The sequence below is a fragment of the Nematostella vectensis genome, chromosome 12, assembly GCF_932526225.1.
Source record: "Nematostella vectensis chromosome 12, jaNemVect1.1, whole genome shotgun sequence".
Lineage (NCBI taxonomy): Eukaryota > Metazoa > Cnidaria > Anthozoa > Actiniaria > Edwardsiidae > Nematostella > Nematostella vectensis.
Genome location: NC_064045.1, coordinates 10,221,350 through 10,237,921, shown reverse-complemented (window position 1 = coordinate 10,237,921; position 16,572 = coordinate 10,221,350). Strand labels below are relative to the sequence as shown.

The following is a 16,572-nucleotide window of genomic DNA, read 5'->3' as shown; positions in this document are numbered from 1 at the left end:
TGCGCAGCTTGATCCCAGGTCTTGCGCACCCCGCACATGTTCCTTTTGAAGGACTGTTGTTTTGGTCGAGTGTCACGAATTCGGCTGTTCAAAGCGCAAAACCTCCCCTAAATCCCCTAGAAAACCGCAACGGACTCCCCTATCCGACCACAAAATGGTCAGTTGTATTCATCTAAATCGCTTCAAAAAAGCCAACGGCTTGAAAACCTACAGAAAAATCCACACGCACTTTATTTCATGTAGTTCTCGTGAGGCACTAAAACGCAAGGTAACGATGTGTCCAAGTATTTTTTGGTGAATGTCTGATTTTTCTTGCTTTCCCTTAGCTGAATTCTCTGTATCTTTTTGCAGGCATCTTCGTGTTTTTGCCACGGTTGTGGTACCTATTCCTGCCGCTTGCATTCCTGTTTATCCTGCGTTTATTTCGGATGTTACACCGGTAGTCGACATATTCAACAACATGCGCGAACCACTGGCCATTCCTTGGGTGAGAAGTCGACTTCCTAGAGATTCTATTCTTTACAATTTATATTCAAATACTCCCCCTTTTTGCTCCTTTTCAGCTATTGATCTAAACCATGGGACTGTGTACTGTTTTATTTGCGGTGATTACAAATATGATAAAGATTTTGATAACATCAACCGGGATCAGTACAGGAGAGCGTGGAGAAAACTTGGTGAGTCATACGAGACATGTACAATAAAAGAACACAAATGCAATATTATGGTCCCTGGGGGGAAGTCTTTTTATTTGGGATCATCATGTTGGAATAGCAGCCTTTGAAACTATTCTAGTCACCTCTCTGTGGCAATACAAAAACTTCCGGCATGAAATTTATTGCATAAGTGAAAAGCCATGTTTTGTTTACGTTTTGATAATTTCACATGCAAATCTTGAGTACTGTAGTTCTTAAATTTCTATGATTTTCGCAAATCGCCTTACCGAAAATAATAGACAATAAATTATAGGTGTAAAACGATATCATAGGATAGGTACTATTTTTTTATGAAAATGGAGCTGGTGGAATTTATAGAAGGGGGCATGTGTAATGATGAGTGCCCACTCACCCCTAAAATACAGGGGTAATACATGCTCAAAGATATGCGTCTTTTAAGGTAAATTAGAATTTCAAGCAGCACCCTTTCCATGATAATTAAATGAATGGTTTACTAGTACAACAATAGAACTTTCCAAAACTGAGTATGCATTTATTCTTACATATACAGAACTGATTTTTATATAGTCTTATAATTGTTTGGCATACTTTTCTATTTCTTGATTTAGTGATATAGAAATTATAAGGTTCTTATTATGTTCTCATAGAAAAGAACCTATTTAGCTGGGAGAATTTAAAAAAGCTATTGGCTAAACTGCAGAATACCCGGCCACTTATTTGCATTTTCTTGTATTTACTGCCTCGTTCTATAGAAATCGAGGTGTGAAGTCTCATTGTTAACTCTTTGTAGACGGGTATTCTGCAGTTGCTCCAAGCTATTAACAGGAAATTACTTTTTCAATGTCTAAGTAAATTAGACTGATTTTTTTATATCAAGGTATACAGCAGTCTTACATGAAATAGAGGGTAAATAAATAGTACAGAAATGTTCTTTACATTGCCTGAGGCACCAATGTCCACAATTTCCAGGTAATGGCTGCGCTAAGTTCTTGCCATGGGAACCTACCAAGTCAGAGGTGAAACTTTTCCTGGAAAACCCAAAGAAAGTTAAAATAACCAAGAATTCTACTATAGGTATGAGACCTCTACCAATGAATTGTAGATATTTCCATCGTCGTTATCACAATCATCAAAATCATCATCAACATCATTCCATAATATATATATATATATATATATACGCATAATTATCAATTGGGAAATCAGTTGAGTTTCACATTAACAGTCTCAATTCAACCAGATCAGTATCATTGTCAACATTATCACCATTTTCACCATTCTTCATCATCATCATACGATTACCGAGTGTCAAGTATTTAATTAGGGCTTAACCCTAACGAGTGGAGGTTATGACACTTGTTGCCGGTACTGAAACAACGCACACCATCATGACTCCAAAAACAATATTACCCAAGTCAGACCCACTAACTTGTTTCCTATCCCATTCGATTGTCTCAGGATTACGAGGGCTCATCAATCTCGGCAACACCTGTTTCATGAATTGCATAGTGCAGGCACTCACCCACACACCCCTGCTACGGGACTACTTCTTGTCAGATCAGCATAACTGCAAAGGAGATGCAGGCACTTGTCTTGTCTGTGAGATGGGGCTGCTGTTTCAGGAGGTACTGATCAACACAGTGGTAGCTGTTGCTATGTATGTGCAGATAGTTTTGCACACAGAAAAATGGAATGCAGGGCCCAAAAAATGTAGATGTTCCTTAGGAAATGCAGTGCATTGTGTTTGGCAGCAAATATTCAGAGATCACTGGTTGTAACCATGAAATTCAAGGCCTTATACCAGTAAGACATTTATTTTAGCTTGAAAAATGTTTAAAACAACAAACAACCATTTGGTTGTTTGAAGTTTACATATGGGCTAGCCCTTATCAATAATTTTTTTTATTCAAATATCCAAGACATTTATTTTAGCTTGAAAATTTAAAAAAAAACTTTCATTTGGTTGTTTGAAGTTGACCTTTTTTTCCCTAATCTGCACTGCAGAGTTGGTGTCTATTTAAGGGTAATTTCTTGATCAGAGTCCTTTCCTGGAAACCAAGTATCTGTCATATGGTCAATTCCAGGAGTATCGTATACCTGAAATTTGACAACTTTTTGGCCAATGGCATTGATTTTTGATCCACCATGTTCTACTCTTTCCAGTTTTATTCTGGGCAGAAAGTTCCCCACTCTCCCTTCAAGTTGTTACACCTCGTATGGACACATGCCCGTCACCTTGCTGGCTATGAACAGCAGGATGCGCATGAGTTCTTTATCGCAGCCTTAGACGTCCTGCATAACTATTGTAAAGGTGCGTGATGTTTATCTATAATAATTAGCATTTGGTATGTATTTAAAGAGGTGTATATTATCATATAAATACCCTTGCTGACCACCCACCCCTCCCTTATTACTCTTCTCTCCATCCAACCCCCCCTCCCCTATCCTAAATTATTGTGCACGTCTGATTTGTCCTCTTTGCTATTCTTGTTGCAGAGGATGCTCCAGATAAACTTTATCATATAAATACCCTTGCTGACCACCTACCCCTCCCTTATTACTCTTCTCTCCATCCAACCCCCCCCTCCCCTATCCTAAATTATTGTGCACGTCCGATTTGTCCTCTTTGCTATTCTTGTTGCAGAGGATGCTCCAGATAAACTTGCTGTGAAGCCAAATAACCACAACCAGTGTAACTGTATTATCGATCGCATATTCACAGGCGGCTTACAATCAGATGTCATATGCCAGACCTGCAAGTAGGTGCAGTTATGTTTGCTAAGGGGTGGACTATTACATACTTTGGGGAGGGGTGTGGCTAGGGGGCGAACAAGTCCCCCCTCCCCCCAAAAAAAAATTTGGGCAAGATCCAAGATCAATGGGCTTTCCTATTTTAAGATTGATGTCCATTTGTTAATACCAGTAATACTTGTTATTTGTACCACTAATACTTGTTGTAGTTATACCAGTATTTCTTGTTATTTATACCTCCCGTAATTATTGTTATTTGCACCACTAATGCTTGTTATTTGTACCAGTAACTCTTGCTATTTATACCACTAATGCTTGCTATTTGTACCACTAATGCTTGTTATTTGTACCACTAATGCTTGTTATTTGTACCACTAATGCATATTATTTGTACCACTAATGCTTGTTATTTGTACCACTAATGCTTGTTATTTGTACCACTAATGCTTGTTATTTGTACCACTAATGCTTGTTATTTGTACCACTAATGCATGTAATTTGTACCACAATGCTTGTTATTTGTACCACTAATGCATGTTATTTGTACCACTAATGCTTGTTATTTGTACCACTAATGCTTGTTATTTGTACCACTAATGCATGTTATTTGTACCACTAATGCTTGTTATTTGTACCACTAATGCATGTTATTTGTACCACTAATGCTTGTTATTTGTACCACTAATGCATGTTTCCGTATAGCTGTGTCTCCACAACAGTCGACCCGTTCTGGGACATATCTCTAGACCTTGGCCATGGTGACCACAGTGGGCGTAACAGCTCTGGAGCCTCAGCTGCATCCACACCAGACCCCTCAGCACCATTAGGTAAAAATAGACATAGTCGTAATGCAATACTGTACCATAATTCCATCAATTTTGAGCACCCCTTCCAAAAAAGCTCCCCAATTTAAAGACAAAATGTTCAAATAAGCCCCTGCCTTCTTTCACCTATAAAGTATAAAAAAGAAACCCTTACTTGTTCCCTAAGATGTTCTCTAACAGGTTTACAGGAGTACAAGGGATCCTTGCTTGGCTTAAATGTAAAAAAGGCACTAAATATCTCTGTTAATGTGCACAAGTAAACAGCATCTTTTACTTTTGAAAACTGTAAAAAAACACATCAAAACACTCCTCTACAATACCTCCCCTTCCCCCCATATTCAAGACATAAAAAGAAATAGCCCTGGTGGGACTTAATGGGGCTTATACAGTACTCGTCACAAGCTGTGTCTCCATGTGACTTTTACGTGTGCTGATTACAGTTAACGTTCTGAAAGTTTCATTCATGTGGAAATTTTTCTCTCATGGTGATATTACCAGTTAATTTAGGTGGCGTATTGTGTTCAAATAACTATGCCCTTGGTTTATTGTGATCTGCCATCACTTTCCAGATGAAAACACAAATGTTCCAACTCCAGAGTTTAACCACCATGACGAGAGCTTTGTACCGAAATCCCTCATAGAATGTCTACGCAGGTGGGTATGACTGGTCTCTAGCCTTCAAGTTTTCTAGCCAACTTGGTGAGCTTGTTGGCCCACTGTGAATAGCTGTATTACTGGTCTTTGGCCTTACAGTTTTCTAGTAGCCAACTTGGTGAGCTTGTTGGCTCACTGTGAATAGCTGTATGACTGATCTCTAGCCTTCAAGTTTTCTAGCCAACTTGGTGAGCTTGTTGGCCCACTGTGAATAGCTGTATTACTGGTCTTTGGCCTTACAGTTTTCTAGTAGCCAACTTGGTGAGCTTGTTGGCTCACTGTGAATAGCTGTATGACTGGTCTCTAGCCTTCAAGTTTTCTAGCCAACTTGGTGAGCTTGTTGGCCCACTGTGAATAGTTGTATTACTGGTCTTTGGCCTTACAGTTTTCTAGTAGCCAACTTGGTGAGCTTGTTGGCTCACTGTGAATAGCTGTATGACTGGTCTCTAGCCTTCAAGTTTTCTAGCCAACTTGGTGAGCTTGTTGGCCCACTGTGAATAGCTGTATTACTGGTCTTTGGCCTTACAGTTTTCTAGTAGCCAACTTGGTGAGCTTGTTGGCTCACTCTGAATAGCTGTATGACTGGTCTCTAGCCTTCAAGTTTTCTAGTAGCCAACTTGGTGAGCTTGTTGGCTCTCTGTGAATAGCAAGATAGCCTTTGACCTCAGAAGCCAGTGCTAGAAAAGATATTTAAGGATGATAATAAAGAACTTGTTATATTTTGTAGATTCACCCGCCCAGAGAGTCTAGGAAGTGAGTCTAAAATCAAGTGTAACAAATGTCAGAGCTACCAGGAATCAACGAAACAGCTATCCATGAGAAAGCTTCCTATAGTCGTCTGCTTTCACCTCAAGGTTTGTTACTGGCCCACTTCCTGTCATAGAAAAACAGGGGTGCTTACTGCCAGAGTGGAATAGGGGGCTTACTGCCTAGTAGGCATGTAAGTTGATTGGAGTGGTTACTGCCAGTTAAGGGGAGGGGGCTTGCTCTAAGGGATGGGAAAGGGGGGTCTAGATGAGAGGGGGTCCAAGCTGATATCGTCAAAAGGAGGGGCCAGTCTTACTGCATGTGAGGGGTAGGGTGTCTTTCTGTCAGGGAGGGTTTGGGTTGTTACTGTCAGGGTTAGGGTTGTTACTGCCAGGGAAGGCTCTGGATGGATGCTCATACATTAGTGGTTATTGGTGCCCAAAATGGCAATGAGGGCATGGCAACCTTTCTTATTTATTTATTTATTTATTTATTTATTTATTTATTTATTTATTTATTTATTTATTTATTTATTTATTTATTTATTTATTTATTTATTTATTTATTTATTTATTTATTTATTTAATCACTTTTACCACATATCTATAAATAAAGCTTATATGTATAATACTGTAAATTTGACTAGTGTATTATGTAAGATAAAATAAGACATATCAATAAATTTTATGCTTAGAAGTATATATGGTGTAGGTTGCACAACATATATCATTCTACGCCCATTTCTATATCTTGTTTAATCTTAAAGCATCATTGTCACCAGTTTACCTGGTCAATTACGTCACAATCTCCGATTATTTATAATGGAAAACTCGAAAAATAGTTCAAAATTGTGAAAGCAGTGTTTATATTGGATGTTTGAGGATGTGAGAGCAGATAACATAGTGTGAATGCTAATATAGATGATAGAGATGTCTCTCAACGGTTGTCTCTTAATGGTTGAGGTTTCTGTTGGCCCTCCGGAAGTAAACTGGTGACAATGCGGCTTTAATTCCATCCATTTTTTAGATCTGGTTGTTAGTAAAGATATTAAACTTCAGCGCTGATTTGTATAACATTGCCTTACTTTTGTATTGTCAAATCACTCAACTCATTTTGGTACCTAGCAGATAACCCCAATATAGAGATTTATCTGACAGTCTTAATTTTTTTCTAGCGTTTTGAACACTCTAAAAAGTCAAAGAAGATATCAACTTATATCCCTTTTCCACAAGAGCTTGATATGGCGCCATTTCTATCTTCCAAGTAAGTACTCTTCTCGTTGGTTAATGTGCAGGGGCGGATCCAGGAGCTCCAAAAAGGGAGGGCCGAAGCAAGGGTTTCAAAAAGGGGGGGGGGGGGCGGATTTAATATTCTTCCGTGTATTTCCTTAAATTTCTTGTTGCTTTGAGGCCAAATATCTGAAAATAGGGGGGCCGGGGCCCCTCTATCCTCCTCTGATGTGCATTTACCCAGTGGTAAATGAGCCCTTGTCAGCCACGCCCTTACTATTGCTTTCAACTCCTATTGAGTACAAATTATGAGAAGCAATCTCAAACTTGCCGTCTTTAATTGAAATCTTATGCTTTCTCCGTCTCCATCAATACCTTTATTATGCTTTAAGAATTGCAAGTATTTCTTCTGCTTTCCCTTTGTCCATTACCGCAATTCCTTGGGGTTCATTTCGGGGACTCTTGGGGATCGTTTCGGGTCCCGTGATCAGTTGAGGTACTTTTGGGGATCGTTTCGGGTCCGAGGATCATTTCGGGTCCTGTTCATATCCTTCCTCCTCAAAAACCAATAATATCGTTTATGTTTTTTAATTATCTCTTTCTTGGTGAGACCTGAGTCGTATTGCGACTGTCTTCCTATTTCTAAATTTCTAAATTGACCTCGTAATTCTGAATCACCCCCTAGCCTCGTCACTCTGTATTTCTGCATCACCCCTAGCCTTGTCACTTTGTTACCGTACCCTCGTAATTCTTCATCACCCCTAGCCTCGTCACTCTGTTACCGTACCCTCGTAATTCTTCATCACCCCTAGCCTCGTCACTCTGTTACCGTACCCTCGTAATTCTTCATCACCCCTAGCTTTGTCACTCTGTTACCGTACCCTCGTAATTCTGCATCACCCCTAGCCTCTTCACTTTGTTACCGTACCCTCGTAATTCTGCATCACCCCTACCCTCGTCACTTTGTTACCGTACCCTCGTAATTCTGCATCACCCTTAGCCTCGTCACTTTGTTACCGTACCCTCGTAATTCTTCGTCACCCCTAGCCCCGTCACTCGGTTACCGTACCCTCGTAATTCTTCATCACCCCTAGCCTCGTCATTCGGTTACCGTACCCTCGTAATTCTGCACCACCCCTAGCCTCTTCACACGGTTACCATACCCTCGTAATTCTGCACCACCCCTAGCCTCTTCACTCTGTTACCGTACCCTCATAATTCTGGATCACCCCTTGCCTTGTCACTTTGTTACCGTACCCTCGTAATTCTGCATCATCCCTAGCTTCGTCCCCAGGCTTTTCCTTTGTCCGCTCTTTTTCAAAGCCCCATGATGCAGCGCAGTCATATTTTATTTTCACTATGGTGGATCGTTGTAGCGCTGTCAAACGACGTCAGTAACAAGAAGCCACGCAGCTAAAAGGATCCTGGGGACGGGGCTATATCACTCCCGTTGAAAGAAGATGATTAGTTTTCAAACGTGTAAAAAAAATTACACAGACCTTAAAAAACTCAAGTATTTAACACCTGCCTATTCCCCCTCAACAATCAAACTCTTTCCAATAGCTAGGATATTTTTGTCGTTCTTTGCAGACTTGGAGAAAATGGCGACTCGAATGGCTACGGTCAGGACACAATGTCGTCATGCTTGTCCTACGACAGCAAGTACGTCACCTGCCTCGATTTGAGGGCTCCTTTTTGATTGGCGTATCTGTTTGATTCCATTAGGTTAACATGATTGGCCAACAGGAAAATAATCCTTTTCAACAAATCGCTTACTGCTCAATTTAATACGCTTGTATTCCAGGTACTCTCTGTTTGCCGTTGTAAACCACAGCGGCACCCTAGAAGTCGGGCACTATACAGCATTTATACGACAACAAAACAATGTAGGTCATGGCGTAGTTCTATTGTCTCGTTTGTGTTTATTGCCGACATGACGGAAAAACCTGGAAAACGCGCAATTCCAGATAGGGAGAGAAGACACAATTACTTACAATGGCTATAGGTTCCTTGTTCTACGGACTGATTTTCTAAACACAAATAACGTGAGGCCGAAGTGCACACAACCAGATTTTGGCTTTTTAAGATAATTTTTCCTTGATCATCATTGCCCTGTGTATCAGTTCAGGGACGAAAAGCTCAAATTTCAATTACACTTAACAAAAGGTCGCATCAATTTTAAAAAAGTCGCACTTGATATTTTGTTTGCTATAAGTTTCTAAGTACTCAGAGACATTCTCCGCCTTATTCGATGTGAAATGGGCTTATTTGAAACGTCACATCATGTTTTTCCGTTATGTCTTTATTGCCTCTATATGCGTTGACATAACTCTATTGTCTTGTTTGTTTTTATTGCTCCATATCCGATGAAGTAGCTCTGTTGTCTTGTTTGTATTAAGTAGTTCAAGTGTGATGACGTAACTCTATTGTTTTGTTTGTTTCTAATGGTACTGTTAATGGTCTTGTTTTTATTTATTGCTCTATATTCGATGACGTAACTCTGTTGTCTTGTTCGTTTTCTGTGGTTCAAGTGTGATGACGTAACTCTGTTGTCTTGTTTGTGTTTAGTGGTTCAAGTGTGGTGACGTAACTCTGTTGTCTTGTTTGTGTTTAGTGGTTCAAGTGTGATGACGTAACTCTGTTGTCTTGTTCGTATTTATTGCTCCTTATCCGATGAAGTAGCTCTGTTGTCTTGTTTGTATTAAGTGGTTTAAGTGTGATGACGTAACTCTATTGTTTTGTTTGTTTCTAATGGTACTGTTAATGGTCTTGTTTTTATTTATTGCTCTATATTCGATGACGTAACTCTGTTGTCTACTTTGTTTTCTGTGGTTCAAGTGTGATGACGTAACTCTGTTGTCTTGTTCGTATTACGTGGTTCAAGTGTGGTGACGTAACTCTATTGTCTTGTTTGTGTTTAGTGGTTCAAGTGTGGTGACAAAACTCTGTTGTCTTGTTTGTATATAGTGGTTCAAGTGTGATGACGTAACTCTGTTGTCTTGTTCGTATTAAGTGGTTCAAGTGTGATGACGTAACTCTGTTGTCTTGTTTGTGTTAAGTGGTTCAAGTGTGATGACGTAACTCTGTTGTCTTGTTTGTGTTTAGTGGTTCAAGTGTGATGACGTAACTCTGTTGTCTTGTTTGTGTTTAGTGGTTCAAGTGTGGTGACGTAACTCTGTTGTCTTGTTTGTGTTTAGTGGTTCAAGTGTGATGACGTAACTCTGTTGTCTTGTTCGTATTAAGTGGTTCAAGTGTGGTGACGTAACTCTATTGTCTTGTTTGTGTTTAGTGGTTCAAGTTTGATAACGTAACTCTGTTGTCTTGTTCGTATTAAGTGGTTCAAGTGTGATGACGTAACCCTGTTGTCTTGTTTGTGTTTAGTGGTTCAAGTGTGAGGACGTAACTCTGTTGTCTTGTTCGTATTAAGTGGTTCAAGTGTGATGACGTAACTCTGTTGACTTGTTTGTGTTTAGTGGTTCAAGTGTGATGACGTAACTCTGTTGTCTTGTTCGTATTAAGTGGTTCAAGTGTGGTGACGTAACTCTGTTGTCTTGTTTCTGTTTACTGGTTCAAGTGTGGTGACGTAACTCTATTGTCTTGTTTGTGTTTAGTGGTTCAAGTGTGATGACGTAACTCTGTTGTCTTGTTCGTATTAAGTAGTTCAAGTGTGATGACGTAACTCTGTTGTCTTGTTTGTGTTTAGTGGTTCAAGTGTGATGACGTAACTCTGTTGTCTTGTTTTTATTAGTGGTTCAAGTGTGATGACGTAACTCTGTTTTCTTGTTTGTGTTTAGTCGTTCAAGTGTGATGACGTAACTCTGTTGTCTTGTTTGTGTTTAGTGGTTCAAGTGTGATGACGTAACTCTGTTGTCTTGTTTGTATTAGTGGTTCAAGTGTGATGACGTAACTCTGTTGTCTTGTTCGTATTAAGTGGTTCAAGTGTGGTGACGTAACTCTGTTGTCTTGTTTGTGTTTAGTGGTTCAAGTGTGATGACGTAACTCTGTTGTCTTGTTCGTATTAAGTGGTTCAAGTGTGATGACGTAACTCTGTTGACTTGTTTGTTTTCTGTGGTTCAAGTGTGATGACGTAACTCTGTTGTCTTGTTCGTATTACGTGGTTCAAGTGTGGTGACGTAACTCTATTGTCTTGTTTGTGTTTAGTGGTTCAAGTGTGGTGACAAAACTCTGTTGTCTTGTTTGTATATAGTGGTTCAAGTGTGATGACGTAACTCTGTTGTCTTGTTCGTATTAAGTGGTTCAAGTGTGATGACGTAACTCTGTTGTCTTGTTTGTGTTAAGTGGTTCAAGTGTGATGACGTAACTCTGTTGTCTTGTTCTTATTAAGTGGTTCAAGTGTGATGACGTAACTCTGTTGTCTTGTTTGTGTTTAGTGGTTCAAGTGTGATGACGTAACTCTGTTGTCTTGTTTGTATTAGTGGTTCAAGTGTGATGACGTAACTCTGTTGTCTTGTTCGTATTACGTGGTTCAAGTGTGGTGACGTAACTCTGTTGTCTTGTTTGTATTTAGTGGTTCAAGTGTGATGACGTAACTCTGTTGTCTTGTTCGTATTAAGTGGTTCAAGTGTGATGACGTAACTCTGTTGTCTTGTTCGTATTAAGTGGTTCAAGTGTGATGACGTAACTCTGTTGTCTTGTTTGTGTTTAGTGGTTCAAGTGTGATGACGTAACTCTGTTGTCTTGTTCGTATTAAGTGGTTCAAGTGTGGTGACGTAACTCTGTTGTCTTGTTTGTGTTTAGTGGTTCAAGTGTGATGACGTAACTCTGTTGTCTTGTTCGTATTAAGTGGTTCAAGTGTGGTGACGTAACTCTATTGTCTTGTTTGTGTTTAGTGGTTCAAGTTTGATAACGTAACTCTGTTGTCTTGTTCGTATTAAGTGGTTCAAGTGTGATGACGTAACCCTGTTGTCTTGTTTGTGTTTAGTGGTTCAAGTGTGAGGACGTAACTCTGTTGTCTTGTTCGTATTAAGTGGTTCAAGTGTGATGACGTAACTCTGTTGACTTGTTTGTGTTTAGTGGTTCAAGTGTGATGACGTAACTCTGTTGTCTTGTTCGTATTAAGTGGTTCAAGTGTGGTGACGTAACTCTGTTGTCTTGTTTCTGTTTACTGGTTCAAGTGTGGTGACGTAACTCTATTGTCTTGTTTGTGTTTAGTGGTTCAAGTGTGATGACGTAACTCTGTTGTCTTGTTCGTATTAAGTAGTTCAAGTGTGATGACGTAACTCTGTTGTCTTGTTTGTGTTTAGTGGTTCAAGTGTGATGACGTAACTCTGTTGTCTTGTTTTTATTAGTGGTTCAAGTGTGATGACGTAACTCTGTTTTCTTGTTTGTGTTTAGTCGTTCAAGTGTGATGACGTAACTCTGTTGTCTTGTTTGTGTTTAGTGGTTCAAGTGTGATGACGTAACTCTGTTGTCTTGTTTGTATTAGTGGTTCAAGTGTGATGACGTAACTCTGTTGTCTTGTTCGTATTAAGTGGTTCAAGTGTGATGACGTAACCCTGTTGTCTTGTTTGTGTTTAGTGGTTCAAGTGTGAGGACGTAACTCTGTTGTCTTGTTCGTATTAAGTGGTTCAAGTGTGATGACGTAACTCTGTTGACTTGTTTGTGTTTAGTGGTTCAAGTGTGATGACGTAACTCTGTTGTCTTGTTCGTATTAAGTGGTTCAAGTGTGGTGACGTAACTCTGTTGTCTGGTTTGTGTTTACTGGTTCAAGTGTGGTGACGTAACTCTATTGTCTTGTTTGTGTTTAGTGGTTCAAGTGTGATGACGTAACTCTGTTGTCTTGTTCGTATTAAGTAGTTCAAGTGTAATGACGTAACTCTGTTGTCTTGTTTGTGTTTAGTGGTTCAAGTGTGATGACGTAACTCTGTTGTCTTGTTTGTATTAGTGGTTCAAGTGTGATGACGTAACTCTGTTTTCTTGTTTGTGTTTAGTCGTTCAAGTGTGATGACGTAACTCTGTTGTCTTGTTTGTGTTTAGTGGTTCAAGTGTGGTGACGTAACTCTGTTGTCTTGTTCTTATTAAGTGGTTCAAGTGTGATGACGTAACTCTGTTGTCTTGTTTGTGTTTAGTGGTTCAAGTGTGATGACGTAACTCTGTTGTCTTGTTTGTATTAGTGGTTCAAGTGTGATGACGTAACTCTGTTGTCTTGTTTGTGTATAGTGGTTCAAGTGTGGTGACGTAACTCTATTGTCTTGTTTGTGTTTAGTAGTTCAAGTGTGATGACGTAACTCTGTTGTCTTGTTCGTATTACGTGGTTCAAGTGTGGTGACGTAACTCTGTTGTCTTGTTTGTATTTAGTGGTTCAAGTGTGATGACGTAACTCTGTTGTCTTGTTCGTATTAAGTGGTTCAAGTGTGATGACGTAACTCTGTTGTCTTGTTCGTATTAAGTGGTTCAAGTGTGATGACGTAACTCTGTTGTCTTGTTTGTGTTTAGTGGTTCAAGTGTGATGACGTAACTCTGTTGTCTTGTTCGTATTAAGTGGTTCAAGTGTGGTGACGTAACTCTGTTGTCTTGTTTGTGTTTAGTGGTTCAAGTGTGATGACGTATCTCTGTTGTCTTGTTTGTATTTAGTGGTTCAAGTGTGGTGACGTAACTCTGTTGTCTTGTTCGTATTTAGTGGTTCAAGTGTGATGACGTAACTCTGTTGTCTTGTTCGTATTAAGTGGTTCAAGTGTGGTGACGTAACTCTGTTGTCTTGTTTGTGTTTAGTGGTTCAAGTGTGATGACGTAACTCTGTTGTCTTGTTCGTATTAAGTGGTTCAAGTGTGGTGACGTAACTCTGTTGTCTTGTTTGTGTTTAGTGGTTCAAGTGTGATGACGTATCTCTGTTGTCTTGTTTGTATTTAGTGGTTCAAGTGTGGTGACGTAACTCTGTTGTCTTGTTTGTATTTAGTGGTTCAAGTGTGGTGACGTAACTCTGTTTTCTTGTTCGTATTAAGTGGTTCAAGTGTGGTGACGTAACTCTTTTGTCTTGTTTGTGTTTAGTGGTTCAAGTGTGATGACGTAACTCTGTTGTCTTGTTTGTATTTAGTGGTTCAAGTGTGGTGACGTAACTCTGTTGTCTTGTTTGTATTTAGTGGTTCAAGTGTGGTGACGTAACTCTGTTGTCTTGTTCGTATTAAGTGGTTCAAGTTTGATAACGTAACTCTGTTGTCTTGTTTGTGTTTAGTGGTTCAAGTGTGACGACGCATGGATCACCAAGGCAACCATAGATGATGTCTTACAGAGTGAGGGGTAAGAAGCTGGAAAAAATCAGTTGAAACATTATTAACCTAATAAGCCTAAATATTAAATCCTGTCTATATATTCTTCGTTGTTTTATTTTCATTTCTTATATCTAAACGCTCTCACCTCCTTTTACAATCTCGTGATGTATTTTTTTTTCCTTTCTAGGTATCTACTTTTCTATCACCGAGTTGTGCTCGACTACGACTAACTTGTACTTGCCTTCAAACCTCTTCTTTCCTACACTGTCCACTATCGCCCTCTCCTTGTGCGACTGATGTCTTCAATGCCATCACTTTTATACTACTCGTACTGTTATTTCTTCTTTTCTTTTACCAGGAGACGCCTAGCTATGGATACGTCAACCACTTCCCTCCTTCTTTGCTCTTCTACTTTTTCTGCTATATCTCCATATCTCGTCTTCTTTATCGGAAGGTGCCTAGCTGTTAAAACGTCAACCAACGCCCGCCTTTAAACCTTTTTTGTCCTGCACCGCCCACTGGCGCCCTTTCATAGTGAGACTGAGAGCCAAGCTCACTGACATCACTTCTCTACTAATCTTCCGTTTTTTTCTCCTCTTCTTCCAACCGAAGGTTCCCAGCTATGGATACTCTTTTACTAGTACTCGGGGAAGTGTGACAATTACTTTCCGCCTTCAAATCACAAATTTCCACTGCCTAATATGGAATAGTTTACTCCAAGCGCACACTGGACAGTGCAGCTGGTCTACTTATTCGCAGAAATAGATAACGAAACGCTCATACTAAAGAACAGAGTGTAGATTAAACGATTGGACAAAAGGTAGTTATCAACACAATATGGTTAAAATGTGCATTTGTACATAGAAAGAATTATATGTTTGTTGTTTTTGGTGTTGAGATGTATAGATATGTCGTTGCTATGTCATAGTAGGAAAAATATCTGAATTGGATTAGTTTTATTACCGCTGACCATTATATTTTTCGTGGTCGCTTATTCACATCCTCCGTGATTTCTGTTTAATCGAAAAAGGATTGGATACTAAATTGGTATCTAAAATGTCTCGTTTTAGAGGCTTGCTGATCTATACTCTCTTTACAAAAGACCGCGATCGAGAAAAATCAGTAGTTCGCACGGTTACGTTATGGAGCTACAACGTAGCTACAGTGGAACGTGGATGTTACGATGTTCCTCAGGAAAAAAAAAATTACATCGTTAAGTCGGGGTATTAACATTTAGTGTACTGTCCTTAGTGGCAGTCAAATGGATGCGAGGGGATTGTGCATTGTAAGGTAAAGTTTTTTACACCCTACTTTTTTCATCAGGGAACGGAAAACAGTTTATATCCTATGATTGAGGAGGTCGTTCTAAAGAGCATGGGATCTAGGTTCCACTGTAATTTTGTCCATTTCAAATTGTGTTTTCTCCGTTTATAGTGTACTGGTCGAATTGTGCGTCTTTCTCCTTTTTCCGACTTTGTTATTTATTGAACAACGCTTACTATTGTCATTTTGCAATCCACGCAGAAATAAAAATTATCTACTTCGTCAAGAGTATATGTGGTTTTGTGCCAAGATGCAAACCACTTGTTCTTTTGGACTTCCCGCTAGATTAGTAAATCATGTAATTCCCCATGAACTGAAACAATTCTAATGTCCCTACCCGTGAGGGTGGAAATCTGGTACACACTTCACTTTTCGTGTTTCCTGTGATTGTGATGTGATGATATCAGATACACGGGTCACGTGATGCACCATGGGAATCGTTTTGCTACCCACCCCCCAATCCCAAAGTTTTGTGCCCCGACAAAACTCGCGCACGGTGGGTTCATCAGCCCAACTTGCATTACCGGGTTGGGAAATATGACTGACCATGGGGTATTAGCTTGACTGAGTGACCTCCCGCTAACCCGTCGTTTCCAGCCTAGTCCCTGACTTTCATTAAGGGTTTTCTTTGGTGGGTAAGAGATGTGACGTCACACAAAACCTTTCTGGGGTGTGCCCGTCCCAGTCTCATCACGGTTCATGTGATCACAGGAAACCCGGCAAATAACAGGGACTACATTGATTTTCACAGATACCTCGAGTTCCCAAATATATTCGAACCATTTTTTCCCTTGGTGACGGTAAAAAATCTTGTTTGTGCTAAATTTCCACTTCCGATAAATTTGAGCTTGGGTGGTGCAATTGGCAGGGCGTTGTAAATCGACGCGAGTGAGTTAACTTGTTTTCCGAGGGTTTTCTCCGGGAGCTTCTAGCTAGCCTGGCAGTACCAGAGGCTCGAACCCCAAGCCTCACTAACAAAGAACCGCGAAACGAGGAGCCAAGACCGGCGTGTCATTAAAACGAGTAAAGCTTGAGCCTCTGTTACCAAGGGAAGCTTCTAGCAAGCTCACAAGTCAATCTCAGACCAAGAAAATAAAAGTACTTTCCATATCCCTTCCCCATTTACCCCGCTCGACCC

The 16,572-nt window shown here is 39.9% G+C and overlaps 1 protein-coding gene across 2 annotated transcripts; it reads left to right on the top strand.

Moving 5' to 3' along the window:
- Nucleotides 1-30: 30 nt before the first annotated feature.
- On the top strand, nucleotides 31-15,660 carry LOC5514504 (ubiquitin carboxyl-terminal hydrolase 22). Of its 2 annotated transcripts, XM_048719874.1 has the most exons (15): nucleotides 31-268; nucleotides 352-487; nucleotides 564-677; nucleotides 1,647-1,751; nucleotides 2,136-2,302; nucleotides 2,841-2,988; nucleotides 3,322-3,436; nucleotides 4,131-4,255; nucleotides 4,822-4,906; nucleotides 5,634-5,760; nucleotides 6,828-6,916; nucleotides 8,473-8,544; nucleotides 8,687-8,768; nucleotides 14,075-14,139; nucleotides 14,299-15,660. In XM_048719874.1, exons 1-15 carry the CDS (start codon nucleotides 155-157, stop codon nucleotides 14,339-14,341), a joined length of 1,587 nt encoding a protein of 528 aa, XP_048575831.1. In that variant the 5' UTR covers nucleotides 31-154; the 3' UTR covers nucleotides 14,342-15,660. The 2 variants fall into 2 exon arrangements, with proteins under 2 accessions (XP_048575831.1, XP_048575832.1); XM_048719875.1 differs by lacking the exons at nucleotides 14,075-14,139; nucleotides 14,299-15,660 and adding an exon at nucleotides 9,451-9,525.
- Nucleotides 15,661-16,572: the final 912 nt, after the last annotated feature.

Coding starts and splice junctions, on each gene's coding strand:
- LOC5514504 (XM_048719874.1), top strand. CDS start 155: ATGGTCAGTTGTATTCATCTAAATCGCTTCAAAAAAGCCAACGGCTTG. Junction 2,303..2,840: donor TGGGGCTGCTGTTTCAGGAG/GTACTGATCAAC, acceptor TACTCTTTCCAG/TTTTATTCTGGGCAGAAAGT. Junction 5,761..6,827: donor TCGTCTGCTTTCACCTCAAG/GTTTGTTACTGG, acceptor ATTTTTTTCTAG/CGTTTTGAACACTCTAAAAA.